The 27,429-nt window shown below is 56.6% G+C and overlaps 1 protein-coding gene across 2 annotated transcripts in view; it reads right to left on the bottom strand.

The window, feature by feature from the left end:
* Nucleotides 1-2,205: 2,205 nt before the first annotated feature.
* The window catches only part of MPPED1 (metallophosphoesterase domain containing 1), an 81,484-nt gene continuing 56,260 nt past the window's right edge, over nucleotides 2,206-27,429 (bottom strand). For both annotated transcript variants that reach the window (XM_034643958.1, XM_019803927.2), the window contains exons 5-7: nucleotides 8,808-8,923; nucleotides 6,735-6,848; nucleotides 2,206-4,690 (exon numbers count right to left, since the gene is read on the bottom strand). In XM_034643958.1, the coding sequence (XP_034499849.1) occupies nucleotides 4,572-4,690; nucleotides 6,735-6,848; nucleotides 8,808-8,923 (349 nt within the window). In that variant the 3' untranslated portion in view covers nucleotides 2,206-4,571. The remainder of the gene's footprint in view (nucleotides 4,691-6,734; nucleotides 6,849-8,807; nucleotides 8,924-27,429) is intronic.

The following is a 27,429-nucleotide window of genomic DNA, read 5'->3' as shown; positions in this document are numbered from 1 at the left end:
TCTTGGAAAGTGAAGTTAGGCAGGGGAGACAGCTCGCTGGATTTGCTCACCAGACTCTCATGACAATCAGAGGGTTATCTGACATGCCATCCTATATGGGGGACACCTGGGCAAATATGGCTGTCAGTGTGCATGAGCCCAGCAAGAGCTGAGCACTAGGTGCCCTGACACCTTTGCTGTGGGACCCCCTCCACCATTTGTCCAAACCCTAGACAACCCGTCTACACTGAGGGCAGCAGGAGCATGTGGCTCAGCAGTGGCTGTGTCTGGATTCTCAGCAGAGTGGGGGGACCCGTGCACTACAGGAAGGCCTACAGCACTACCAGACCCAGCAGCTGTCCCAGAGGGTCGCTGCCCCTGCCCGGGAGCCCTGCTTGGGCTCACATTGGCCAAGAACAGCAGCAGAGGCTACCTCAGGTCGAGTGGCTCCTCCTCATTGCCCGCTGATGGGGAGCCAAGGCCCAGGACAAGTTGTTGTAAGCACCTGCATGGCCCTGGTGGAGGGGCAGGTGATGGGGGGGCAGTCTGAGGACAGGAAAGGGCCATGGAGAGGCTGACACCCATGGTGTGCCCCAGGCTGCTGCTCCTGCCCGCATGCCCCCCTCTGGAAGCTCTCTTCCTGACCCAAGGCTTTGGTTATGACCCATAAATGCAGATCTCAGAAAGGCTCCTCCTCCTCCAGGTCCCTTTATCCCTCCAGCCACAATACCCCAAGGGCACCTCCAGCTGCATTCCCAAACGAAACTCAGCGTCCCTCCTCAAACCTGTTCCTCCAACTCCCATATTCCCCTCCATGACCAGAGCCAACATCCATTGTCATCCTTGGCTCTCCCTCACCTCACCCCCACATCCATCCCTCAGCAATCCTACCTCCATAATCTATCACCACCTCCCTAGTCCAAACCAGGTGCATGAGAAGTGATCAGTGAATGTTTGTGGTGTGGGTGATGGATCAATGAATGGGAATGTGGATTGGTGGATGATGGATGGATGGATGGATGGATGGATGGATGGATGGATGGATGATTGGGTGGATGGATGGATGGATGGGTGACTGGGTGGATGGATGGATGGATGGATGGATGGATGGATGGATGACTGGGTGGATGGATGGATGGATGGATGGGTGGATGGGCAGACAGATGGGTGGGTGGATGGATGATGGATGGATGACTGGGTGGATGGATGGATGGATGGATGGATGGATGGATGGGTGACTGGATGGATGGATGGATGGATGGGCAGACGGATGGGTGGCTGGATGGATGGGTGGATGGATGGATGACTGGGTGGATGGATGGATGGATGGATGGATGGATGGATGGATGGATGGGTGACTGGATGGATGGATGGATGGGTGGCTGGATGGATGGATGGATGGATGGATGGATGGATGGATGGATGGGCAGACGGATGGGTGGCTGGCTGGCTGGATGGATGGGTGACTGGGTGGATGGATGGATGGATGACTGGGTGGATGGATGGATGGATGGATGACTGGGTGGATGGATGGATGGATGGATGGATGGATGGATGGATGGATGGGTGACTGGCTGGATGGGTGGATGGATGGGCAGACGGATGGCTGGCTGGGTGGATGGATGGATGGATGGGCAGACGGATGGGTGGCTGGCTGGATGGATGGATGGATGGATGGGTGACTGGATGGATGGATGGATGGATGGATGGATGGATGGATGGGTGACTGGATGGATGGATGGATGACTGGGTGGCTGGCTGGCTGGCTGGATGGATGGGCAGACGGATGGGTGGGTGGATGGAAGGAAGGAAATGGTGGACTTCTACAGCTTAGGCAGCTTTGAGACTTCACTCATTATACCTGTCAGTGCTTTTCTTGGGCAACACCTGGACCCTTAGTTCGGTAAGGGCTGGGCTGAACATACTGCTTCCAGGAAGGGCCCAGAGCTCAGAGCATCTTGAGATACTGTTTTGAGGAACCAGGCAGTCGGAATACTTGAACATCATGGGGCACAGAATGGCCCATGCCAACCGCTTCTGAGACTGCCCCACCCCTGGGGAACCTGGAGCAAGCAAAAGGGAGCTGGTCGCTGCCACATGGAAGGTCTTCGGCCTCTGAAATCTGTCCAGGACCCAGGACTGGGCTGGGAGGACGCCGTTCCTCCCCCACGTGCCTCACACGACGCCCAGAGACATACACAGGAAGAGGCGCCACGTGGACATCTCTTTCTTTTTACAAAGACTTTATTGTCTGACATGCTTGACAAAAAAAAAATCACAGCCACAATCAAGTTATGCCAAAATGATTGAGGAGCACGCCATCATCTTTCATACCTCAAGGACTTTAATGAATTTTCTTTCAAAGTAACAGCTGCCTTCATAACTTTTCTTTTCCACATAAAAATACACCATATTCTGAAGATACCTTAGGAAAAAAAAACTTTTAAGTTTATAGTTCTTGGTCCGCATAGAAATTCAGCAGAGGTGACGAACAGGGCCTGTGTCTTCTCCACCCCACACGTGCCCACGCGCCGTGCATCTGGGCTTCCCCAGAGACCTTGTAAACATCCTCGGCCACCAGGAACCACTTGGCCAGAGTCCCGCAGTCCCGCACCGCACAGAGCGCCGCTGGCCCCGGTCCGCGTGCTGCTGCTGCCAGGCTCCCCTCGCTGACGGTGCCCCTCGCCCCATGGGGAGCCCCGTGAGAGTAGGGAAGGACCCGTGGTCTCCCGGGATGCCGGGGTGCTGGGCTCAGAGAACAGGATCCCTCAGCACTCCAGGGACTCTCTCTGAGAAACAAACCCGAGAGGCTTCGAACAGGACCCTTAAAAAAAAAAAAAAAGAAAGAAAAGAAAAAAAGAAAAGAAAAGAAAAGAAAAGAAAAGAAAAGAAAAGAAAAGAAAAGAAAAGAAAAAAAAGAAAAGAAAAAAGCCTCCGGACCACGCATTGCCTTGGGGCACAGAACTCTCTGAGCCTCGGAAGAGCAGAGCCCACAGAGCCAGAGACCCAGGCTCAAGTCCTGCTTCTGCCCCTTTGGCACTGTGCACCCTCAGGCAAGTTACGCCACCTCTCTGATCACAATCTCCTCATCTCTAAAATGGGGCCCACTGGGCTGAGCTTGCAGGACCGCCTGTGATGAGTCGAGAGTGTATCTGCAAAGTGGCACGCTAAGTGCTTGTTCCCAGGGCTGGGCCTAGGGTGAGGCAAGTAAGGCCCTCCTCTCACGCGCCCGGTTTAAGGGGCTACCGAAAAGCTCGGCAGTAGAGAGAAATGATGCTATTGAATCCCATGTCTTTAAAAGTCAAAATCGATTCAGAAAAATATCCATGATGAACAAAATATCAACATTTGCAATAAAGGTCGAATGTGACCCTGCACGTGGCGACCCCGCCTCTCTGGCCTCACCCTGATGAGACCCTGCTGGCTCCCTCTCCCTTGCAGATTCAGCCCAAACCACCCTCCCCCCAGTCCTAACTTAAAGAAAAAAACAGAAGCCGCCCTGCACGAAGCTGCCAGAGCCCAGGGCCCGCTCTGCCACCGGCCCACCCTCCCGTTAACAGGACAGTCTGGCAAGGACCAGGAACCACTCAGCCCCTTCGGCTGTGGGCCCACCAGACAGAGCCCAAATGGTGCGCGGGAAACAGCACTGAGGGATAGAACCCCCAGGAGGACAGTAATGAGAAACACGGGGTCCACTGCATTAAGTGAAGAAGGATGTGTGTGTAGGTGTGTGCACGCCCACACGGGCACATCCCCGTGGCAGGGTGGCCTCGGTGTGCGGCCCCTCCAGCCGGCCGAGTTCCGCAGAGCCGCACAGCCCCTGCAAGATCGGGGGCCGTCTGTGACTCGGGAACCCTCCATCTGGTCCTGGGCACTCACGTGGCTCGTTCTGGAACCACTCCCCCAGATCCCGGCTCCGAGCCTGGGATGCCCAGGCCGTGGTTCAAGACGGCCGAGAAGCGCACAGGAAGAAAGCAGGGTGACAAGGCGAGGCAGACGCTTGTTGGCCTGGCCTGGTGCGGTCCGAATTCCTGAGACATCCCTGATGCTCCCTTGAGGGCCTCAGCTGTGAAGCAGGCCCGTCTCCTCCCCAGCCCCGGGGGGAGACGGCGAGCTACTTACACCCGGGCTCTAAGACCTCCCGCGCACCCCCAACCCTGGGGCTTGCAGCCACACAGACCCTCCGTTAGAGGGAGACTTTGTGTGAGAACTTCCAGAATGTGTCCAGGAGCAGCGGCTTCCCAAACCCACGAGGGTGTCCAACTGAGAAGGATGAAGAGTCCGTCAGGTCCCGAGCAGGACAGGACCGCAAGCTTGGTAGGTCCTTTGACAAGGTACACGCGGAAATGTACACGCAGAAAAGTCACGAGCACAGAACCCCTGACCGGGACCCACGGGGTCCTGACTCCAGGTGACGGAGGCTGAAGAGTTGGGGGAGATTTTCTTCATTCCAAGGCCTCAACCCCTCTGCTGGGCCGGTCCCTGCGGCCAGACGGGTTGTCTGCGTGGAAGGAAGGGTGGTTGGGGGTCCGTGCTCTAGGCCAGGCATAGGTAGCTGATGTGGGCAGGAAGGGCTGAGACCGCAGGGGCAGTCAGGAGTTCCGGGGCGTGGGGAGGTCAATGACTATGGGCGGATTCACAGGCTGGTAGTTCACGGTGCACACAGACGCGTTCACATAGGTGGTCGTCCCATCCGCCATGACGCCGTACCCTGGAACGTAAGCACACAGCCATCAGGGCTGAGGGTAAACCAGGACCCAGGGCAGTGAGGTGGTCTAGTGGGTGTGGTACTCAGAGAGCACTGTGCTCCAGCAGGCTGAACACGTCCGGGGCAAGCTACTGGAACCCTCAACTTAGCCTCTTCATCTATAAACAGAGGTGATGATGACAGATGCTCCTTCCCAGGCTGCTGTGAGGAGCAAATGAGATAATAATCCGCATACAGTGTTCAGCCCAGAGCCTGGAAAGCACATGGAGAGCACCCAGTGAGATAGCCTCAGAGACATCATCCCCACCATCATCACCACCACCACCACCATTATCATCACCACCATCACCACCATCATCACCACCATTATCATCACTGCCACCACCATCACCACCATCACCACCACCAGCACCACTACAACCACCATCACCATCTCTACCACCATCACCACCACTACCACCATCATCACCACCATCACCGCTACCACCACCACCATCACTATCACCACCATCATCACCATCATCATTACCACCATTACCACCACCAGCACCACTACAATGACCATCATCATCATCACCATCACCATTATCATCACCACCATCACCACTACCACTGCCATCATCACCACCACCAACATCATCATCACTACCACCACCATCATCACCATTATGACCATCACCATCATCACCGCCGTCACGACCACCATCATCACCATCACCAGGTACTTTCTTCTCTGAGCCTCTGTTGCCATCATACCCTTTTCCCCCCATGTCTACTTGTTAGAATCCTCATCCTTCAACTCAGATCACCTCCAAGCCAGAAAGGACTTTTCCCCTTCCCTTGTAACCACCATTTTGCCAATGCAACTGTGCAGGAGTGTGGTTTGGACCACACACCACCTGGGATCTGATGGCCTTCCATGCCCATAGTAGGGCTGCAAAAAATGACAGCCATATTGTTATCCCACAGCACCTGGGTTGTCCATCTTTCCCATGACCTCTCAGAGTCTGCCTCTCTGCTGCCCCTCTGTGGTCTCCTTGGGGCCAGGGGAGGTCTGATCACCCCTGCCCTCCAACAACACCCGGCAGCAGCCCTCAGGGAGAGGGTTGAGGCTTGTTTGCCTCTGAGCTGGAAAACGATCTCATGTGGACCAAGCATATGTGAGGCCCAGGGGCCCTGGCCTCACACAGATGGAGGCTCAGGGAGCTGGGAGACAACTCTGGGGAAAAACACATCGGTCCCCATGGCCCCTGGGAGCCCGTGTGCTTTCTGGTAGGGTGGGATGGGACAGGGAGGCCTGGGGCAGGTGGGACGAAGGTTCAAAAGGAGCAAAAGGAGGGGGCTGCCAAACTCATGAATCAGGCCCCAGTGAGGAAGCCCAAGGTCGAATAAGGAAAGCCCTGTGAGCAGGGCATGGGGGCGTGGGCAGCCCGGGCTGGAGCTGACATCACGCAGCACCATCCCAGCCACCCTGCCCCCTGCCCCTTGAGGGGAAGTGAACGCCCCCCCCATTCCAACTATGTGGACACAGCAAGTGTCCCCAGCCACCCAGGAACAGAGCCAGAATGCCAGGTCTGCTATGTGTGTGTGGTGAGGGTGGAAGAGAGGTGCCACCAGAATGTCTCAGGCAAGCCAGTGGCCCTCCACATTTATTAAGCACCGAATGTATGCCCGGCTGTGGGATGTCGGCGACAAGAAGGGCTGCCAGCCTTAAGGAGCTCACAGTGTGCCTACCAGACCTAATACAACCCCCCTGTTCCATCCAACGTCCCCTCCTCTAGAAAGCCCCCTGCCCGCGGTCCAAAGACCTCCCAGGCTGGAGGCCCGACGGAGTCGCAGCACTCCCAGGAAGTAAACGTACCCCGAAGTCTGGCCAAATTTTGCAACTGTCTTCCCGCTGTGAAACGTTTCAGCGGTAGCTAACCGATGGCCAAGTGCATGTGTCAGGAAGGGGCGGAGAGCAGGGAGGAGGTGGCTGGGGTGACGGGAGGTGGGGGGCCCCTCTACGGGGCCAGCGGGGAGCCCCTCCCCCACCCCCCACGCCGACCTTCGTGGATGTGGCCGAAGACGTGCAGCCGCGGCTGGACGCGTCTCTGCACCGTGTTGAGCAGCTCCACGCAGCCCACCCGCTGCATCTTCTTGGGGACCCAGTCCAGGAAGCCTGTGTAAGGAGACGGCAGGAGGGCGGTGACAGGCTCCGGGTGGCCAGGCGCCAGCCCCACAGACCCCACGCGGCAGTTTTCGCGTCTCAGGGACACGGGGTCCTGGACTCACGGACCTGGGCAGAACCCGCCCCCGAGTCCCCAGCAAGCGCTCCCAAGGCCACCCTGCCCCTGCCTCCAGGGAGGGCAAGCCGGGGCTACCATGGGCCCAACCGGGGGCTTGGCAGCCCCACCTTCCTCCCCGACAGGACCGGCCAGAGAGCGATGCTCACAAGAGCCCAGAGCGGGCCAGGCACCTAGGGGGGCAAGTGAGCCCCCCCACGACCCATGCTCAAAGTGGCCTCGAGGGCACCATCCACCCATTGCAGAGACAAGCACACCAAGGCCCGAAAGGCACGGGTGAGGCCCAAGAGCACCCGAGTGGCTGGCAGCAGAGCAGAACCAGGAGCAAGATTTCCACGTCGGAAACTTTCTAAACAAACATCACAAAATCACGAAAATGAACTCCATTCACTGCAGCCTGGCTCACGTGGCTGCGTCTGGGTCTGCTCGCACCGCCAGCCTCCCGGAGCCGCCCCATATGGCGGAGCTCATTATCCCCACATGGCTACACCAACGGAGAATAATCGATTACTCCGAGCGAGCAGCTAGGGTTCATCTCAGCCCCTCTCTGTTTGGGTGGGTGAGACAGGTTTCTGCTTGCTAGGAAGGGGAAGGGGGATCCTGGGTCCCCGAATCAGGCAGGCTGCCACTGCCACTGCATTAGTGATGAGAGAGGGAGGGAGGGAGACGGAGGGAGGGAGAGAGGGAGGGAGAGAGAGGAAGGAAAGGAGGGTTGGAGAGAGACAGAGACAGAGAGGGAGGGAGGGAGAGAAATGTCCCACTGGGCTTGGCCATTCCTTGCCCCTCTACCCTGCAGCCTGCAAACCCTGGAGGTGAGCACTGCCCAGGTTGGCCCCTTGTCCAGCATCACCCACCCAGGGCCCAAAAGCTGTGGAAGTGATGGCAGGTTCTGTGGAGGCAGCAAGAGGAGGAGGAGGCTGGGAGGGGCTGGGCTGCTGGGAGTTTGGACAGCATTCTAAGGACTAAGGGGGGCCATGAAGGGTAGCAGAGGGATGGCATGGCATGGCATGGCATAGCTGCCGATTCAGAGAACTCCCTCCTACTGATGTGAGGAGAGGGGAGTGGAAGGGGCAAGACTCGGGGCTGGGGGACCAGTGAGGAGACCATGGCAGTCATCGAAGCAACAGAAGATGCTGGCCTGGACCCAGGTGGGAACAGCTGTTTTGGAGAGGAGAGGAAGGAGCTGGGATCCAGTCTGAGGTGGAATCAGAGACAGGAAGTGCGTGTGAGGAAAGGGGGAGGGGAGGCCTGCAAAAGCTCCAATGGGACAGCCAGTGGGGCCCAGAGGCAGTTAGACCGTGTGAGTGGTGACATCAGCTCGGACCAGGGAGGTGGCAGTGGGGCCTGGGAAGAGGGCTGTTGAGGGCAGAACCCACAGGCCCTGGAGACTGTTGGGATGGGTGGGGGTGCGGTCCCCCAGGTGTCTGATGGGGTGAGGGGTGTGCAGGATGAAACCCAGAGAGTGACTTTGAAGGTCTTTGGCCCCCAGGATGCAGGTCGACGGCCCAGCCCTGCCTCTCCACCCCCCCTGAGCTCCAGGCTGTCATGTGTGTAAAATGGGCAGCTGATTCTGACCTCCCTGGGGGGCTGCGAGGAGTCCATGAGGTAACAAGCTGAAACCCCAGCACATAGTAGGTGCTCGGGAAATAAGGGGGGCAATGGGGTGAACTGTCCACAGCAGCTCAGACTTAGAACAGAGCTCATCCAGGCTGATCTCCGTCCTCAGGCAGGGCCAGACCCCGCCCCTCAACACCCACCCCCTCTGTGTCCGCCCCCAGCACCAGCAGGCCCACTGGGGGCCGGGCCAGCTGAGGCGAGGGGCAGCGGACTCTTACCCAGTGGTGGTCCATGGGTTATCAGGATGTCTATGCCTTCGGGAATGAGGTTCCATTTCTCTAGCAGTGCTTGGCCTCGAGGGAGGTTAAAGCCCCAGCCATAAAACCAGGGCTGCCTATGGAAGAAGAGCAGGCAGTTCAGAGAGGGCCGCTGAGAGTGTGGGGCGATCACAGGAAGGGGAAGCAAGCCGCAGTGCCAAATGGTCATCAGGACGGGCTTGATCCCCAGATACTCAAAGTAAATGCAGGGATTGCCTGGACTTAGCTCGCAGGCTGTGGGATGTGTCTGGCGTCCTCCTCTCCTTTCCCCTTCTTTCAACACAGTTTCTGCTTTTCTAAGATGAATAAATATTATTTCTGTAATTTTTTAAAAGGAAAGTTTAAAAAGAATCAGCTCCAGCCACAGACCTCTCTTGCTCCAACTTCTAAGGAAATTCAGAGAACTTGCTTACCCACCCCTCACAAGGAAAATGTTCCTCTGTCTTCCTGCCCACAGTTGGGGCAGGTGGAGACCCAACCCAGATAGAATGACTTCCAAGTGGAGGACGCTTTCTCCTGAAGCTCTCAACAGGGGTGAGTCCATCCCCAGCTCTAAGGGCAGGGCCAGAGGGACCTAGGCCAATTAATGGAATCTCAACTCAGACCTAGACTGAGCAATGCAAGTGATTCCTTTGGATAAGCTTGATGGTGAACATGTAACCTAGATCCTTCCCATTGGAGGGAAGCCCAGATATTTCTTCTCTGGATGATAGAGAAGAGGATGCAGTCATCCCTGCATATCAACCAGTGGGCTTCTTGCCTTGGAAGCTGTTAGCAGCTAGTAAGCTGTCCCAAAGGGTGATGGCTGGACCACATGGCCCAAGGGAGCCCCCTGGATCAAAACTGCACTGGTCACCCACCATAACTCTGCACTTCTCAGTTAAGTGGGCAACATAAAACCATTTGGTTGGGCTTTCATTGCTAACAAAAACATCCCTACTATGAATCTCCCTTGGGCCTAAGTCATTATAAGATCTCACATTAACATAGCCCATTAGTGTTTACAAAGTCATCATCACCATCACCACCACCATCACCATCACTATCATCCCCATTATCACTATCATCATCACCATCACCACCACCATCGTTATCGCCACTATCACCACCATCATCGCCACACCACCATCACCACCATCATCACCATCATCATCACCACCATCATCATCATCACCACCATCACCACCATCATCATCATCACCATCATCATCACCATCATCGCCACCATCATCATCATCGCCATTACCACTGCTATCACCACCATCATCACCACCATCACCATCATCACCACCATCACCATCACCACCATCATCATCACCACCAGCACTATCACCATCACCAACATCACCATCGCCACAGTTGTGGGTCCAATTGTGTCCTCCAAAAACATACGTTGCAGTATGAACCCCTAGTACCTGTGGATGGGACCGTATTTAGAAACAGGGTTCCTGCAGATATAATCAAGTTAAGAGGAGGTGATACCAGATTAGGGCATGCCCCTAATCTAGTGACTGGTGTCCTTATGAGAAGATCATGTGAAAACACAGAGACACAGAGAAAAGGGCCATTCACAATGGAGGCAGAGATTGGAGCGATGTTGTCTACAAGCCAAGGAGTGCCAAGTACTTGTAGCCACCACCCAAAGCTGGGAGAGGGGCATGAAACAGGTTCTCCCTCAGGGCCCTCAAAAAGGACAAACGTTGGTGACACCTTGATCTCAGACTTTCCGGCCCCCAACTGTTGTCCAGAAGGTATCATGGTGGGACTAAATCAGGATTTTCAAATGGTGTTCCGTGAGATGCCCAGGGTTCCAAAGAGGTGCTTTGGGGGGCTGCCAACAGGTAGAGCCCATTGTCCAACTGAGAATAAATGCCTGTTTTTTTAAGGGCCCCAGTCTGTGGTGATCAGTTATCACCCCAGGACGTTGATACAGTCATCACCACCACCATCACCGTCACCGCGCCCATCACCTCCCCACCTGCCACCTCGGGGTCCTTCACGCCAGCAGCAAGGATGGACAGATGGGTCTCTTTCTTTCTGTTTCATGGATGAGGAGACTGAGAACAGAAATCATCACCTGCATTTCCTGCATACCTACTTTTTTGTCAGGTGCCATCTAAGTACATCATAGCGATGGTTTACCGGTTACAAGAACCCTGTGAATTAAGGATAAGAATATCCCCATTTTACAGACGAGGAACCAGAGGCTCAAAGAGGTGAGCTAGCCTGGGGATTTCAGTGTGCTGACTCCCGGGCTGGGCACCTCACTACCACTCACCCACAGCACATACCATACAAGTCAGCAGTGGGGCTGGACTTTCATCTTCAAGGTCTTTCACATGCCCAAAGCTGCCACTAAAATCCCTCTCATGGCTCCTATGCCTGTCACGGGGAGGCTGAGGCCTCTGGCTGTGGACCCAAAAGCTCTACCTGTTGGCAGCCCCCCAAAGCACCTCTTTGGAACCCTGGGCATCTCACAAAACACCATTTGAAAACCCTGATTTAGTCCCACCATGGTACCTTCTGGACAAGAAGACTGAGGTTCAGCGAGGGGCAGTGAGGTGCCTGGGATCACATGGTTATCAGTGGGAAGGTCACGTTTGAACCCTGACCTGACGCCCTCTCCCCTCAGCCTTCATGCCTGCAGTGCCATCTTCTGGAACATGGGTTTGTGAAGGAGGATGATGGGGGACCACAGGGGCCGTTCGGGGGTCAAGAGTCCTTTTGCCATTTCAAACAGGTACAGAATCCCCTTCACTGCCAGCCTTGCTCACCTGGGACTCCTGCCAGGAACACCGGTTCTCTCCTCTTCTCCTCCTGCCCACCCCTGACTGCACGCCACGTTTATCCTTCAAAGCCCTGCCTGCCCCAATCTTCCTCTCACCTGGCGTGCCTGGCACCAACCCGGAGGAGGGGAATGAATGAACGAATGAATGAATCTGAATGAATGAATCCATGTGTTAACAGATGTCAAACAGGACTTTTCCTGTTGCTTGGGGATCGCAGCCAACACTTCAAAGCTGAAAATGATGCCCCATATTCGAAAGAGAGCCCCCAGCTACTGCCCAGAAAAACTTACTAAAAGTGGGCAGAGCACATCAGGCCACCATCTCCCCAAGCCCCTGCTGGCCTAAGTTTTGGCCTTGAAGAAGAGGGCTGTGGCTCCTGCCCTGTTCTTGTAGGGGGAGCTGAGAAGTTTCCCTCATACCTAGGTACGAGTGGGCCCCAGGAGAACCACCTGTACAGGTGGGGTCCTAGGATCTGCACTCTGAGACTCTGGGAGGGAAAACGGATGGTGAGAAGCAGTCACAGAGGGACTGTCAGCATCCCCAGGTTTGCACTGTCTGAGGGATCCCCAACCGTAGGAAGTACCTGCCAAGTGAGGAGACCAGCTGTTCAGGGCTGGGGAATTGCATCTGGGTGGGTTGGCCTGGAGAGTCCCCTCAGAAGACACCTCCTATCACTGGCACACCCACATCGGCCTGCCCTTGCACAACCACAGAAAATGCACCCCCACACACACACAATTTTACACCCAACTTCAAGGCAATCTTGGGGTCATACAGATCTGGGTGAGAATGGGTCCACCTCTTACTACCTGTGTGACTTTCAGCAAGTGCCTCAACTTCTCTCTATGCCTCAGTTTCCCCATCTGTAAAATAGGGATAAAAATACCCTCTCTATGGTGCTGTTTGGAAGGATTAAATCCATTAATTCATATAAAGTGCTTAAACAGTGTCTGGTTCAATGCATTGCAGCTGCCTTCATCATCTCCATCACCATCATCATCCCCATCTCCATCATCACCACTATTATCACCATCACCACCACCACCACCACCACCATCATCACCACCACCACCATCACCATCATCACCATCATCACCACCACCATCATCACCATCATCACCATCACCATCATCACCACCATCATCACCACCACCATCATCACCACCACCATCATCACCATCATCACCACCATCATCACTATCACTATCACCATGATTATTGTGGGCCCCTCCTGAAACCCACCCATGGAGACTGCATGAAAAACCTTTGGCCCAGGGCAGAGTTTTTCAAACTGCATTTTGACGGGTCACAACAACATTTTTGTAAAAAGAAAAAGCATCAAAAAAAAAAAAAAAAAAAAGAGTACCTCCTAGCAGGGAAAGGATACTTCAGTTAAATATATCTGTATTTAAATAGACACCCCCGTATGGATGTCCCGAGTCACAATGTAAAGTGGTTTTCCTACTACATTCCTGGTCAGAAACAGCTGACGGTCATGCTCCAGCGGCCAGCCGGGGCTGCTTCTGCCCTAATACGCTAAGCTCCCAGCTCTGCGACTTCTGAAGCCCTCAGACGCTGGGCACACTCAAAGCCCCCCTTTGGCTGAGCCAGGGCAGAGTCACTGCAGGAAAGCCAGCAGCAGCCTGGATGCCGCTCAGAGAGCCAAGCCCAGTGGTCCTCCCAGGAGCCCAAAGCCCCATCAGCCTCCGGGGAAGGAAGCAACGTGTTTCTGGTGCTACCTTCCAAATACAGGATCCATTTTTCAAAAATCTAATCAAATATTTACAAGACGGGATGAGGCCTCATCTGCATGGGGAGAAGGCGTCTGTTAGTTCCTGTGAGCCACAGCAAGGGGTAACTTCCTGAAAGAGACACTTAGAAATATATCAGAGACCCCACAGACCCCCAGAAGCAGACCCACGCAAGCCTCCACCTGCCTCACCTTCCCCTCACCCAGCACTACCGAGCCTTCCTCTCGGGGTGGTGTTTCCCCATAGAGACACCTGCCTAGATCTTGGAAATACACCAGCTCCAATCGTGGGAAGGTGGAATCCGCTCTGCCCCTGGGGAGGCCCCGAGAGCTTGCTCAAGGCACCGAGGTTGGCATCAGACATCCTGATTCTGCCCCTGGGCTGGTGACTTCACCTCTCCCAGCAGGATAATGTTGCCCACGCCCCCAGACCTTCCCCCATGAAGGCAGGGGGGTCCTTCTTGCTTGGTGCTGTGACCCTGACACAGAGGGAAGGGAAAAAAGGAGAGAGGGAGGAGGTTTAAAAGGCTTAAATTATACTTCCACTATGAAAATTCTTTCTAAATACCCAGGAGCTCCATCAATGGGAAAAGGGGAGGTTCTAGCTTTTTTGAAATTTAAGGGGGAGCAGGAAGAGTCAAACCGTTCACGCAAACATCTAAATGAGCTATTTGCCAGGATGGCCTGTGGGTTGGGGATCACCCTTGTCAGGCCGCGGTTTCTCCAGTGCAGTGGGAGAGACAGACTCTTCACAATGACCTTACCCCCCAGAGGCTTTTGACCAGCCCACAGGGCCTGGAAACCTCTCTGGCCCCTCCTGTGGGTGTCCATTCAGGTTTCTGCCATGGGAAGAGGAGACAGAAGGGTGGTACCAGTTCTTCTAGGTGACGTCGGCCCCAGATGCTCCCAGCATTCCAAGTCTGGTCAATTGACCTCCTCATCTAGTAAGGCCCTTTGGGGCCAGAGCTGACGTCCAAGGCTGCTCTGGTTTCCAGACAGAGGAGAGGGCAAGCAAGGGCTCACAGGGCCTTCCATCCAAGCAGCCAGGGTCCAGCCCACCCCTAGTGGCCCACCCCGCCTTGGGGGCAGCCATGGTCTGTGACCATGAATGCCCAAGGCAGGATGCCCGGGCCCTGAGAAAACCCCGTCCCGGTCTCCAACGCGACCTGGCGCCTGGACCCAGCCTCGCCACACTGAGGGCCAGGAGCCCGATGTCTGCACGCCATCCAGGACACATCACAGACCCGGAGGAGGTCGGATGAATCAGAATTCCGACTGAGCAATGGGAGGCGGCTTTATGCCCTGAATTTCTGTCTTTCTGTTCTAAAGTAACCATTGGAATAATTTTCTTACAGAATGATAGTTGCCATGACAACCAGAGCAAATTTTCCTTTTCTGAAACAGATGTCTCATTTAGTTGAAAATTAGAATGTGAACAAACCCATGGGAAAAATTAATTCAAACTTTAACAGAGCGCTGAATACAATGTAATCTCTCAGAGGTTAACCCCTTAACAGCTTTTTTGTGCGCTTATGGTAACCTTCGAATCCAGTCTAATTAAGCCCGCTTAGCCAATATAAATGACCTCCTCGTGGCCAATCATTAAGCGATTTCCCCCTGAAGCGTGAATCCCAGGTCCCCCCATGGCAGACGGGAGGGGGATGATGCTCGTCTACAGAGAATGCCGCAGCCCAGTGCGCTCTGCTCTGCCAGGGGAGGCACCAGGACCCGGGGCGGGGGCGTACCCAGGGGTCACCCAGGTAGCCTGGGCTATGGCCACCCCATTTCCCAGGGACACTGGGCTGTGCGGGGGGAGGAGGCCTGGAGTGCCCTGGGGTGGGGCTGGGCCCACTGGTGTACCCAGGCCAGGGCATGACGCGAGGGCAGGCGTCGGGAGTTCCCCTGACAGGATGTGGAGGGGCGCTGCGGGGACGCCAAAGGGGCACCTGCATGGGCACAAACCCAGAGCCTCTTCATGAGCCCCCAGTCCTCACACCCACTGTGGGAGGCAGCTGCCATCACTGCTCCATTTTACAGATGCGGAAACTGAGGTGCGGGGAGGTACAGAGACTTGCACAGGGTTTCCTGGTGACCAAGTGACACAGCTGGGGCTCAAACCCAGACAGCGGATTCCAGAGCCTATGCTCTCTGCCTCCAGGCCAGAATTATGCAAATAGGACCAGGGATCCTGCCTCCCCGTCCTCATCAGGCTGCACTTACCAGCCACTTCCACATCTCAGCTCAGTTAACCCTCAGGACAAAGTCCTGGGAGGCTCCCACTTTAAAGACAAGGAAATGATGGCACAGAGAGGCCAAGTGGTGTGCCTGAGGACACACAGGAGGCAAGAGGGACGTGGACCAGGGTTCCAGGCTCCTGCATCTTGTGTTCAATAGTTGGCTGACCCAAAGAGGACCCTACTGGGGTAGCCAGGTCACGGGCTCCCCTCTCCAATGGCAGCTGCCTGCCTGCTCCTCTGAGCAGCTCCTGAATGTCCCCTGCCAGGTCCCAGCCCAGCCCCCGGCCCTGCTAGGACCACTCTGAGCCTGGCTGGACGGAGAGGAAGCAGCCTGTGACTCCGGCTCCTGGCATCCCACCTCTCAAGTGCTCCCCCAGATGACTCCTCTACTCCAAAGCCTTCCATGGCTCCCTGTGTCTAGAAGACAAGCCCAGACCTCATGGCCTGGAAAACAGGGCCCTTGGACTCTGTCCACCTCTTGGACCGTCCTGTTCGGATTTCCCACCGAACCCACCATGTGCTGGCCACAACCTGTTTGCTGAACACCACTCAGCCTTTCCCTACCTCTGGGTTTTTGCTTCTGCTGTTCCAGCCACCTGGAAAGCCCTTCTTAGCCTCTGCTCAAAGTCCATGACCCATTATTTGTTAAGGATGGGCTCAAAGGCCCCCTCTTCCAGGAAGCTTCCCCTGATCACCTCTATCCCCCAAGCACAGGTGACCCTTCCTGCTCCGAGTCCCCTCATGGTGGCTCCCTCAGGACAGGTTCAGGTCAAATCGTCCCTAAATCTCTCTTGCCCAACAGACGGCTGAGCCTAGGTGGACTCAGGGAGGGCGGGCTCCCGGTGCACGTGAATGAACGAGCGCATGATGTATTCAATGGCTGGTGCTCTACTTGGCAGGCAGGGGGGAGAATAAGCATTCGCCCTCTCCTCTGTGCACCCTCCCAACGGGAGCCCCCCACCCTGGAGCCCCTGGAGTCATGAAGCCCCGAGACCTGTAAGAAGCACAAGCATGGGAACAAACAAGAACTCTCACCGCGCACCAAGCATCCCAGTCTCTCCCACCCTCCCACGACCTGCCCGGTGAACTCCTGTGCCCATTTCACAGATGAGACCTCAGAGGCGAAGCCAGGCTCAGTGTGCTCACACCCTGTGCTGCCTCCTGGTTCACCTCCTTTGGGGGACCTTCCCTACCTCCCCAGGCAGCCCACTCCCTAGGATTGGGGGTTGAGGACGGCTGTCCTGCCAGGTAGAAGGGGACGGCCTCTTACAGCAGACCTCATGCGCCAGGTGTTCTCACTTCCGCTCCTCATTCTACGGAGGTGAAAGCTGTGGTCTGAGCAAAGAAGCCTCTGCCCTCTCTCAGAGACGGCTGATACTGAGAGCATCTCAGATGAGGGTACCAGGCGTCACTGGCCCCAAGAGCTGCCCGGGACACTCTCAGCACCCCCAGGGAGGCTGTGCTCCCATTCCGCAGCAGGGGAAACCGAGTCAGTGACACACCCTTGCGGCCCAAGCGAGTTCATGCTGACCCCTCCCCCCACAGGTGATCCCAGGACACCTGGGGACACCCCACAGTCCGAGTGGCCACTGCCACCTGCCCAGCTCTGAGGGAGACACATCTGCCTTGCTCCTTGTCTCTGCGCCTCCCGACGGGGGAGGCTAAGGGAGCCGCTTCACAGTGGGGCCAGCTCCACCGCAGGGGGGGTGTGTGGGGGGACCGTGGCCACCAGCGAGGGGGCAGGGCCTGGCAACACGTCCCCAGGGACTGTCAATCACACACCTTGCCCCCGCACACAACAGTTACGGCAAGTCAGCAGCAAGATAAGTGGAACCGAAGAATGGGGTCCTTTGTCATTCCTAATTAATTTCCCCCACCCTTCCGAGGTGCGGAACCATTCATCTTTTGTTTCGCTGGGACTCCAAAGCCGGGAGAAGGCAGACAATTCGTTTCAAACATTAATCTCATGTAGACTAGTGCGCACATGTGTTGAGGGGCCCTCTGTAAGGAAGATAACAACGTGGAATCAGGAAAGATAAGGACAGGGAAGGGGCAGAGGGGACAGTCCGTGTGAGAGAGGAGTGGATGTGTGTGTGCGCGCGTGCACGTGTGGTGTGTGGGTCGTGTGTGCAGATGTGTGTGTGTGTACGGTATGGGGTTGCGTGACTAGGTGTGTGCGTCAATGCAGCTGTGTGTGTATACGTGTGTGTGGTGTGTGTGTGTGCGGTGTGTGTGCGGTGTGTGTGTGTGGGGTGTGTGGGGTGTGTGTGTGTGTGTGTGTGTGGTGTGGGTGTGTGTGGTGTGTGTGGGTGTGTGTGTGTGTGGTGTGTGTGTGTGCGGTGTGTGTGTGCGGGGTGTGTGTGTGGGGTGTGTGTGCGGTTGTATGTGCAGTGTGTGTGTGGTGTGCGGTGTGTGCGGTGTGTGTGTGTGCGGTGTGTGTGTGGGTGTGTGTGGTGTGTGTGTGCGATGTGTGTGTGGTGTGCGGTGTGTGCGGTGTGTGTGTGGTGTGCGGTGTGTGTGGTGTGTGTGTGTGCGGTGTGTGTGTGGGTGTGTGTGGTGTGGGTGTGTGGTGTGTGTGTGTGCAGAGGCAGCACAGCATAGGACCAGGAATTTCTTCCCAACATCAAAATTTGATGGCTGCGTGTGGCATGTGGGGCTGACAACTGTCAGAATCCGGGGCGGAAGGAGAAAGGGTGTGAGCAGCAGTGGGACCCTTGGTGGTGGCCACGCCGGGTCCCTGGGGGGCAAGCTGGGACTGTGTGGGCTGGCTCCCACCCTCCGGTCACTGTCAAGGGCTGAGGGGGCGCAGGCTCAGGTGGGGTGTGCGGCCAGTCCGAGACAGGCTGGCTCCGTGGCTTCCACTGAACCCAGGCCATTCCTGACCTGATCTGGGCTCAAGCCGGGGGGGGGGGGGCAATACCACCAAGGTCCCTGGTGCCCCACCCAAGGGCTCTGCGTGCCCCATCTCGCCCTTGCACGGCCCTGGAAGGGGAGAATCTGAGTCTGAGTTCCCAGAAGCGGGACGCAGAGCTCAGGGAGAACCAGGGAGCCCCCCACAAGGGCTGCCCCAGGGACGGGGCCAGGGGCCAGCGGGAAGCAGTGGCCCCCGAGGCCACGGCCAGCCGCCCCGAAGCTGACCAAAGCCACCCACGGGGCTGGGCCCCCGTGCCGCTCTGCTAGGCCTGAGATCTCGGGCCAGTTCCTCAACCTGAGCCTCACCTTCCCGCCCATAACACGGGATGGGAACAGTCCTGTCTTGCCCCATTGCTCGGCGGGTTAAACGGGACAATTCTGCAGCAGCTCCCAGGGACCTTGCAGACCAAGGGGTCTCAGAGTGTCAGCTACAGGAGGGAAAGCCCACCCCTCTGGCCTGGAGGAGAAAGAGGAAAGCTACAGCCTCGCGCTAAAACGGCCTGGAAACGCGAGGGGAACAGTGAGACTGAGCTGTAGAGATGCGGGACTGGCAGGGAACCTCAGGGGTTCAGGGGAGCGGGCTGGGCCTGCAACCCACCCTCTGTAAAGCCGGGCCCCCGGAGGGCTCCCGGGGAAGAGGGCGGGAATGGACCAGAAAAGGCCACCCACTGACCACGGGGAGGCAGGATGCTGCCCCGGATGGGGGAAAATATCCCTGACTTCTGGCCTCTGGGTGAGTCCGCCAAGCTCAGAAAACGAAAGCCAACCGTCCAGGGCTGTGTGCACCCATAGACCGAGGCGGGCGCAGTCCTGTCTGAGGGGCACCCCCAGACCAGGCTGCCAGGACGGCCCCAGACAAAGCTACGCAGAACAGGGGTGTGCAATCCAAACGTCTAGCTCCCCAAACACCCTGGACCAGTACTGGAGGGAGACTGCAAAATAAATGTTTTTCAAAAGAATAAAAAGCTTTTCTTAAGAGAAAGAGCAAAGGATTCTGGGTGAGCGGCTGGAGCTGCGCGGAGCCAGGATTCCTGGCAAGAGAGGGTGGCCCTGAAGGCAGGGGGCCGTAACAGGGCAGGGCCGGCGTCCCCGGGGCCCCAGCTGCCTCTGACCGCAGCCTGGCACAGCAGGCGCTGGGCTGCCACAGGACGCGGGCCTGGCCAGGGTCCCAGGACCTCGGCCACGTCCTGGCGAGAGCCTCTGAGGGGCCAAGGAAGAGGCCAGGGTTTCACTCTATTAGCCTCTATTCTGTTTTCTCCAAAAATCCCATTTGATGAAGTTAAAAAGAAACCTTTTAGCATCTCTCCGTAACCAGTTCTGGGGACCTCCATCCTGCCACCCAGGCCCAGCCCGGCCCACAAGCACTGGGGGACCCTAAACAAGTCCCTTCGCTTCTTGGGTCTCAGCCTCCTCAGCTGTCCAGGGGGGACAAGAGTCTAGATGATTACAAGCGGTGGAAGCACGGGGCCTCGGGGACAGCAGTGGGAACAGTTACTATGACGACTGTCCCATCGGCAAGCAGAGCCTGGCTCCCGGGGGTCCCAGCCTTAAAACTCCCAGGTGGCTCCGTGCCTGCCCCCACCCCACCCAGCCGGCCTGCCCTGTGCACACAGGGAAGGGAAGGAAGGACATGGAAGGCTCAGCCCCGGCCCATACCCCGTCCCCGGGGCGGCTCAGTAGGCAGCGCCTGGCTGGGCAGAACACCCTGAACTCACACCCGCCCACCCCCCGCTCTGGGCAATCCAGGCCGCGAGCTGCAGAGCGTTAGACAGTGAGTGGGACCACCGTGTGCTGAATGTCTACTGTGTGCCAAGCAATTGACACACAGACCCCCTGGAATCCTAAGAGCAACTACAGGGGGGGCCTATCCCTGCCGCCATTTCACAGAAGGCCAAGATTCTGACCCAATATCACCCGGCTCGGACCCGCCCGCCAGCATGAGTGCTGAGCGTGGCCTTGCGTGGTCCTGGCGCTTAAACAGAGCTGGTCCCCGTGGCCCCGGGCTCCCTGCAAGAGGGCCAGGGCACCCCCGCACCCCTGCCTGCAGGCAGCGCCAGGCCTCCAAACTGAGCTCCAGGATCCGCGCCCAGACGCCCGGCCACGGCCGGCAGCCTCTTCTCAAAGTTTAACGTCTCAGCAGGTTTATATCCCTTCCTTCAAAATACCAGAAGTAATTAGACCAGATGGCCGAGCTGCATGCCAGTTTCACTCCCTCCCGCACTCCTGTTTTGTTTTTTTTTTTAAATCAAGGCCGTTTTCAGTTAAATGAGAACAAAAAATGTATCCAAAACCCATAAATGAATACGGTATGTATACAGAATTTTTTTCCAACACTTAAGATTCTGTGACAGCTGAGCTCTTCCTCTTCCTCCGTGGTTGGTTCCCACCCCTTCCTCTAAGCCGCTCTGCCCAAGGCTCAGTGCCCAGTCTGCTCCCGAGGGGACCCGACGTGGCTTTCCTGTAACTGGAAAGTCACAGTGCCCCGGGGGCGGCGTCACAAACACACAGCCCCCGACGAGACTTGGGACCAGAAGCCCTGAGTGGCAGAGCCTCTGCGGGCGTTGGGGAGGGAACGGGGTCCAGAGACAGGGGCAGGCTTTCAGCCAGGGGGTGGGGGCAGCAGGGTAAACAGGGAGGTGGCACGGTCAGGCTCTGCTTTGGAGGGACAAGCACCGAGGAGGAGGAAGAAAAGGAAGGACCCTGCAGGCAAGAAGCTTTCGGGAAGGCTCGGAGGAAGTCCCCAGAAAGACACAGGAATGCCACGCCAGGCCAGACCTGAATGTTAACTGAGCTCCCACAGCCTGGCATCTGTCACCTGTTCATTCATCCATCCATCCATCCATCCATTCAACAAACACTGATTCTCACGAGCCAGCCATGGTCCTACCCTCTGGAGTGAAGCCATAAAAACAGAGAGTCAGGTCCCTGTTCTCGTGAAGCCTCCAACATTCTAGAAGGAAAAGAGGCACGACAGAAAACTATTGCCAGAGTCACGAAGACAGTGTGGTCCCGGGGCTAAGTGGACTGAAGGAGGAGGAGAGGCCCAGGCACGGAGCCCAGGCGCTAGGCGGAAGTGGCTAGCACAGGCCATGCTGGGAGGGACAGACCATCTCCACTCGGTGCTGGGCCATGCGGGCGTCCACAGGGAGGCATGGGATCCCTCCTGTCACCCTCACTGCCAGCAGATCCAACACCCAAGCATAAAAGGCTAAACAGCAAAGCTTCCGAAGACAACATGGAAATATCTTCACGACTCCAGGAGAGGGGAGATTTCTTAAATAGAACCCAAAAAGCACTTACCACAAAGAAACACGAATACGTTTGACTACCCCCAAACTAAGAACTTGTGGCCATCTGAAGGCACCACTGAGAGGGAGAGTCACAGAGGAGGGAAAGCCACTCTCACATCACAACAGACAAAAAGCTCCCCTCCAGGATCTCTACGAACCATTAAGAAAAAGACAGATACCCAATTATTATTTTTTTTTAATGGGCAAAAGACCCGAGCAGTTCATAAAATAAGACATCGAAGTGGCCGACGAAAGATGCTCGGCCTCCCTGGCCCTCAGGGGAGTGCAAATGAAACCACACTGGGAGGCCAGCACAGCAGAACGGACATAATTTAAAAGCCCTACAACACCAAGTGTTGGCAAGGACACAAGGCAAGGGACTCGCTGGGGAAAGAAATCGGCATGACCGCTTTGACAAACGGTTTAGCAGGTCCCCTAAAGAACCGCACGGTCCGTGACCTGCCCACTCCGCTCCTAGGTGGGTGTGTGTGAGTGTGTTATGTGCGTCTGTTTGGGGGCGTGGATCTCTTTACCCCCCAAGAGACGCATCCGAGAATGTCCGCAGCAGCGGTACTTATAACAGCTCCGAAGCCGGGGTGGCTGGGTTTACAGAAAATGGGTGAGTAAGTTGTGGTGTGTTCATACATGAAACCCTATGTAGCGGTGAGAAAAGGACCAATTATGCCTGCATACGACAACATGCGCAGGAAGACTCTTGACAATACAATCGTGAGTATAAAAAACAGATCCCGCCCACGTTGAACTTCAGATAAACAACAAAGAATTTCTTAGGGTACGTAAGTCCCAAAGATTGCGCGGGACAGACGCGTATTACAGATATCCTGCCTCATCGACTGCTGTGGGATGGGGTTGGTATCGGCCTTGTCACGGGGCCACAGCGAGGACTGCCAGGAACATGCAGGCAAGCACGGGACCGGGGACTGGCCTGGGCTGAGGCTGAGTCAGCATGGGGTGTCAGACCCCCCCCAACCACCACCACCCTCATCCTGAGCCCCCTGACAGCAGAGCCAGGCCGGATCCACGTCTGGGTCTCCAGAGCCCTGCAGGGGGCCGGGCACACGTTGGCCTGGTGGCCTTCGGAATGCATGGCCCAAGGACAATTTGGGAGGATTCTCTCTCCCCAGGGGAGCATCTCCCCGTGGCACCACTTAGAAGAAAAGCCAATGGTGGTGACCACGAGTTCGCTTTGCTTCCCCTTCCTCGCTTGTCCCGGACAGTCCTCCACATCAAGGCTGGCCTGGTCACAGTGCCCCCGTTCCACTCCAAGTGTAGCACTGAGCGGACTCTCGGTGTGGGGAACACACCACAACTTACTCACCCATTTCCTTAGAGCATGCAGGTGCGTCCCTTTGCAGGGGGACCATCCACACAGGCGGAGGAACTGGGGCCCTCTAAGCGGGGAGGGGCTGGGAGGATACCAGGCCCCAACACAGTGGGTCTGTGCTTGCATACCCTTGTGACGGGCAGCTCACCACTCAGTAAGGTCACATCACCTATCTTCTGGCTCCTGCCTGTGGGACAGTCTTCCCGCACTGATGAGAGCCTGCCTTTTGTCACTGTCTTCTGTGCCCCTGCTCTGCCTGCTGGGGTCACACTGAACAGGTCTGCCCCTCAATCTGGGTCAGCCCTACCCACAGGCCTCAGACACCGTTGCTACTTGGGTGGGCACTCATGGCCAGTGCTTTAGTCAATCCCCGATCCCCGCACTGGTATAATTACGCTTCTAAAGCTGGAGAGAACATCTCCTGTATTTCCCCATGTTAGTCAATATGTGGAGAGCAGAGAAAAGAAAGGGAAACCCGAACATCTGAACTTAGTAATAATCACCACCAGCTTGGCCGGGCTACCCTCCTAATGAGCCACCATCTGTCCAGGCGGTCGGTGCCGAGGGGCTGAGGCTCAACAGACAGTTGGGGGGCGCACAACCCCCGCACCAGGCAGAATCGGCAGCGGGACCTGGAGGTTCTGGGGCCATGAGCACCTTCCCAGGGGCAGCGTCACCCAGGAACAGCACAGAGAAGCCTGGCGGGACAGTGTCCCCTTGTGCTTGTTGGACACCGAGGCTCAGAGACCCGTGACTCACCAACTCAGATGTGGAGCGAGAGGCACAGCCTGGGGTCACCCCTGGCGTGTCTGGACCCAGGGAACGAGTACTTGACTGACAGCCTGCTCCTATGATCACTGTGTCCCTTCTGGACCTCCGCTGTGCTGTGCCGGGTCCCCACGGGTTGATGACACAGGGTGATAGGCAGAGGGAGCTGTGACTCCCTGAGAGCTGAGCGTCAGGCCCCACAATCCCCATGGCCCCGCCGCCTCCTGGCCTTTGCCTGAGCTATTCCCTAGGCCTATCACACCCTTCCCAGCCCCACACCCTGCAGAGCTTCTTGTGTCCCTTCAGTCCCAGCCCCTCTCCCAGGGGAAGCCTTCCCTGACCCCAGCTGCCAGCCCCTCTCCTCCCGGCCCTTATGGAATCAAGGAATTGGTGGTGGATGTGGCTCCCACGAGGACATAAACCCCGTGAAGGCCGGAGCCGCGCCTGTCTGGTTCACAGCATGTCCCCGGGGCCTAGATCAGCACGTGGCATTCAGTAAAGCCTTGACAAATGAATGAAGCAATTAACAACTGACCACGAGAACATCGACTGGACCCCTGGCCTCCATATCCTCGTGGAGCCCGTAAGGCCAAGGCACATCGGGATGATGGAGAACCAAGGAACACACACAGAGCCCGTCATTCTGGGCCCGGCACGGGGTCGGTGTTCATACAAGGACACTGAATGGCCTCTGTGCTGGAGCAGTTAAGAGCCCAGACTAGGAGTCCAGACGACCAGTCATTATGTGGACCTGGGCAAGCCACATCCCCCGTGCCTCTGCTTGTCCTTCTGTGAAATGGGATGGAGTCCTGGCCCTGCCTTGGGGGCTGCTGCGGTATCGGCTGGAGTAGAGCTAACCTCATCCTGGCCTCCACCCCAGGAGCTCCCCGGTAAGGGTAATTACAGCCCACCCCCATGGCCTTGCTCTGGGCCAGGCCTTCATTCACCTGGATTTGCCCACACAGATTTCACGACTGCCTGTAATGCGGTAGTATCATCTCCCCACGCCACAGAGGGACCAGAGAGGCTAAGGTGTTGTCCCAAGTCACACAGCTCAATATTTGTAGTGTACCAATTTGAACAGCCCTTCCCTTACTAACCAACCGCCGGACCATGGCCCTGGCTGTGCCTCCCCGCACCTGCTCCCAGCCCCAGATGGGGCCTAAGGGAAAGCAGGGCAGCTGCTGAAACGCCAGCCCACAGGCTGCATGGGGAGCACAGACAAGGTACCCCTTAGCCCTCAGCATCGATGGCTGCGAAACAGCATCCAGAAGAGTCTGGGGGAGGCCGGCACAGAATGGGGCTCAGAAATATGGCTCCTTTCCTGCCTCCTTCCGCTTGCGGAAATTGCAGTTCAAACCCCCCTCCCACAGGGAGCCCTCCTGGATTTCACCAAGGCCTCCTGGGGCCCCTTCTCTGTCCTGAGCCTCTCCCCCTCCCACACTCAGTACTAGGCTCCACATGGCATCAGGAGAGTGGGTGTGCACCCAGCCAGGATGACAGGTTAAGGAGAAAGCAGTAAGACCCCAGGAAAGCCTGGAACTAAAGGGTCTAGAACTGTCCAGGCTGGAAACCCCCAAAATTAAATGCAGGAACCACTGGCGGCCCAAGCACAGAGCAGTTGGACCTCACTCAGGCCTCAGGAGCACCAGTGCTTGGCCTCTAGCAGGGAGAGGGACCACCGGGCTGGCCCAACACCCTGGCCCTCCATGCACCCATGAGACTGAGAGCAGGCTGTCAAAGGCGTTCCTCAGCCCCCGGCCGTAGGGGAGCACACAGCTGCTCCAGGGGAAGGAGTCGGACATGGAGTGACATCTGCCAGTCCCCATCCCCTGCTTGTCCTCTAGCCCACATACTGGGTTCTGGCCAAGGCAGTGTTGGAAGGCTGGTTTCTGCAGCAAAGGATAGCAAGGGGGTCTCCGTTCACGGAAAGCTTGTTGGTACAGGCACGAGGCCCAGCTAAACCCTCCTGACACCTTCACCACCTCCCTCTGCAGGACAGGTACTGTCACTCCTATTTTGCAGGGAAGGAAACTGGGGCACAGAGAGGTTAAGTGACTTGCCCAGGGTCACACAGCCCATAAAAGATGGGCCAAGATTTGAGCCCATGCAGTTTGGTTCCAAAGCCACACTACTAACTCCTGCAGAATATAACATTTGTTAAAAGCGTTGTATATGTCTGTGGACGTGCAGGGGCAAAGGGGTGTTCAAAATACCGGGCAAGGAGATGCGGTCCAGGTTGCCTGGTCTGTACCTGGAGGCCTCCCATTGACCCTCCTGACTTCCCTTCTTGCTCCTCCCTCTCCAGTCCTTCCAGCATGCTCAGCCAGACTCCTTCTCCAAGTGTGGGCTCCAGCGGCCTGCCAGGCAGATTCAACCACCTCCTCTCCACTGCTGTCCTTGGCACTGAGCTCATCATGTCCTCGAGTGCCCCAGGGGTCCTTGTCTGAGACCTTACAGGCTGCAGGGAGTTCATCAAGACCCCAAACACGATGAGGACCGGGGAGACGGCAGCAGGCACCTCCTGGGGCTCAGGGACAGTGGGACAGCCCACATCTTCCCTCTGCCCCAAGAGGAGGTGTCGGAGAGATGGAACCAGGTTCTAAACCCGCCAGCAGCCTCTGGCCACCAGGTGTCACCACGCAGCATCCACCAGGCCGCCCAGGGATTTCCCAGACACACTGTGTTGGTAACAGCTCTTCCCAAAGTCCCTGCACCCAGACAGTCCCCGTGTGCTCCCAAATCATCCCGCAGCCTCCCTGTGCATACTGCTCTGATGCTGCAGCCTTAGGCCATTAGCCACACCCCCTGCCCCCACAGCTGTGAATGCCCTTCTCCTCCCTCACAGTTCAGGTCACCTCGCCTCCTCCAAGGAGGCTTCCAGGATCACGCCACACTTTCAAGGACATGTGGTCTCTCTCCACTGTGTATGGTACCCTCCTCACCCTGCCAGCCCTTGGCACCCTGTGGCTATGGCTAGCTCTAAGCCCTCTAAGGGCCACTTGGTCCGTCCAGCTACAGAATGGGGACAATAAATCAGTCTGCTCAGGACTGAGCAAGAATTAGAAACTATACTTATGGAGACTTTAGCACAGGGACCAGCTTACTGAATGTGCTCAGGAATGATTTGCTGCCCACCATCATCACCACCATCACCATCATCATCACCATCATCACCACCATCACCATCATCATCACCATCATCACCATCATCGCCATCACCATCATCACAACCATCACCATCATCACCACCATCACCATCATCACCATCATCATCACCACCATCACCATCATCACCATCACCATCATCACCATCATCACCATCATCACCATCATCATCATCACCATCATCACCATCATCATCATCATCATCACCGCCATCACCATCATCGCCATCACCATCATCACCACCATCACCATCAACACCATCATCATCACCACCATCACCATCATCACCATCACCATCATCACCATCACCACCATCATCACCA

This window comes from Ailuropoda melanoleuca, chromosome 15 (genome assembly GCF_002007445.2).
Source record: "Ailuropoda melanoleuca isolate Jingjing chromosome 15, ASM200744v2, whole genome shotgun sequence".
Classification (NCBI taxonomy): Eukaryota; Metazoa; Chordata; class Mammalia; order Carnivora; family Ursidae; genus Ailuropoda; species Ailuropoda melanoleuca.
This window is presented reverse-complemented; position numbering and strand designations above follow the sequence as displayed.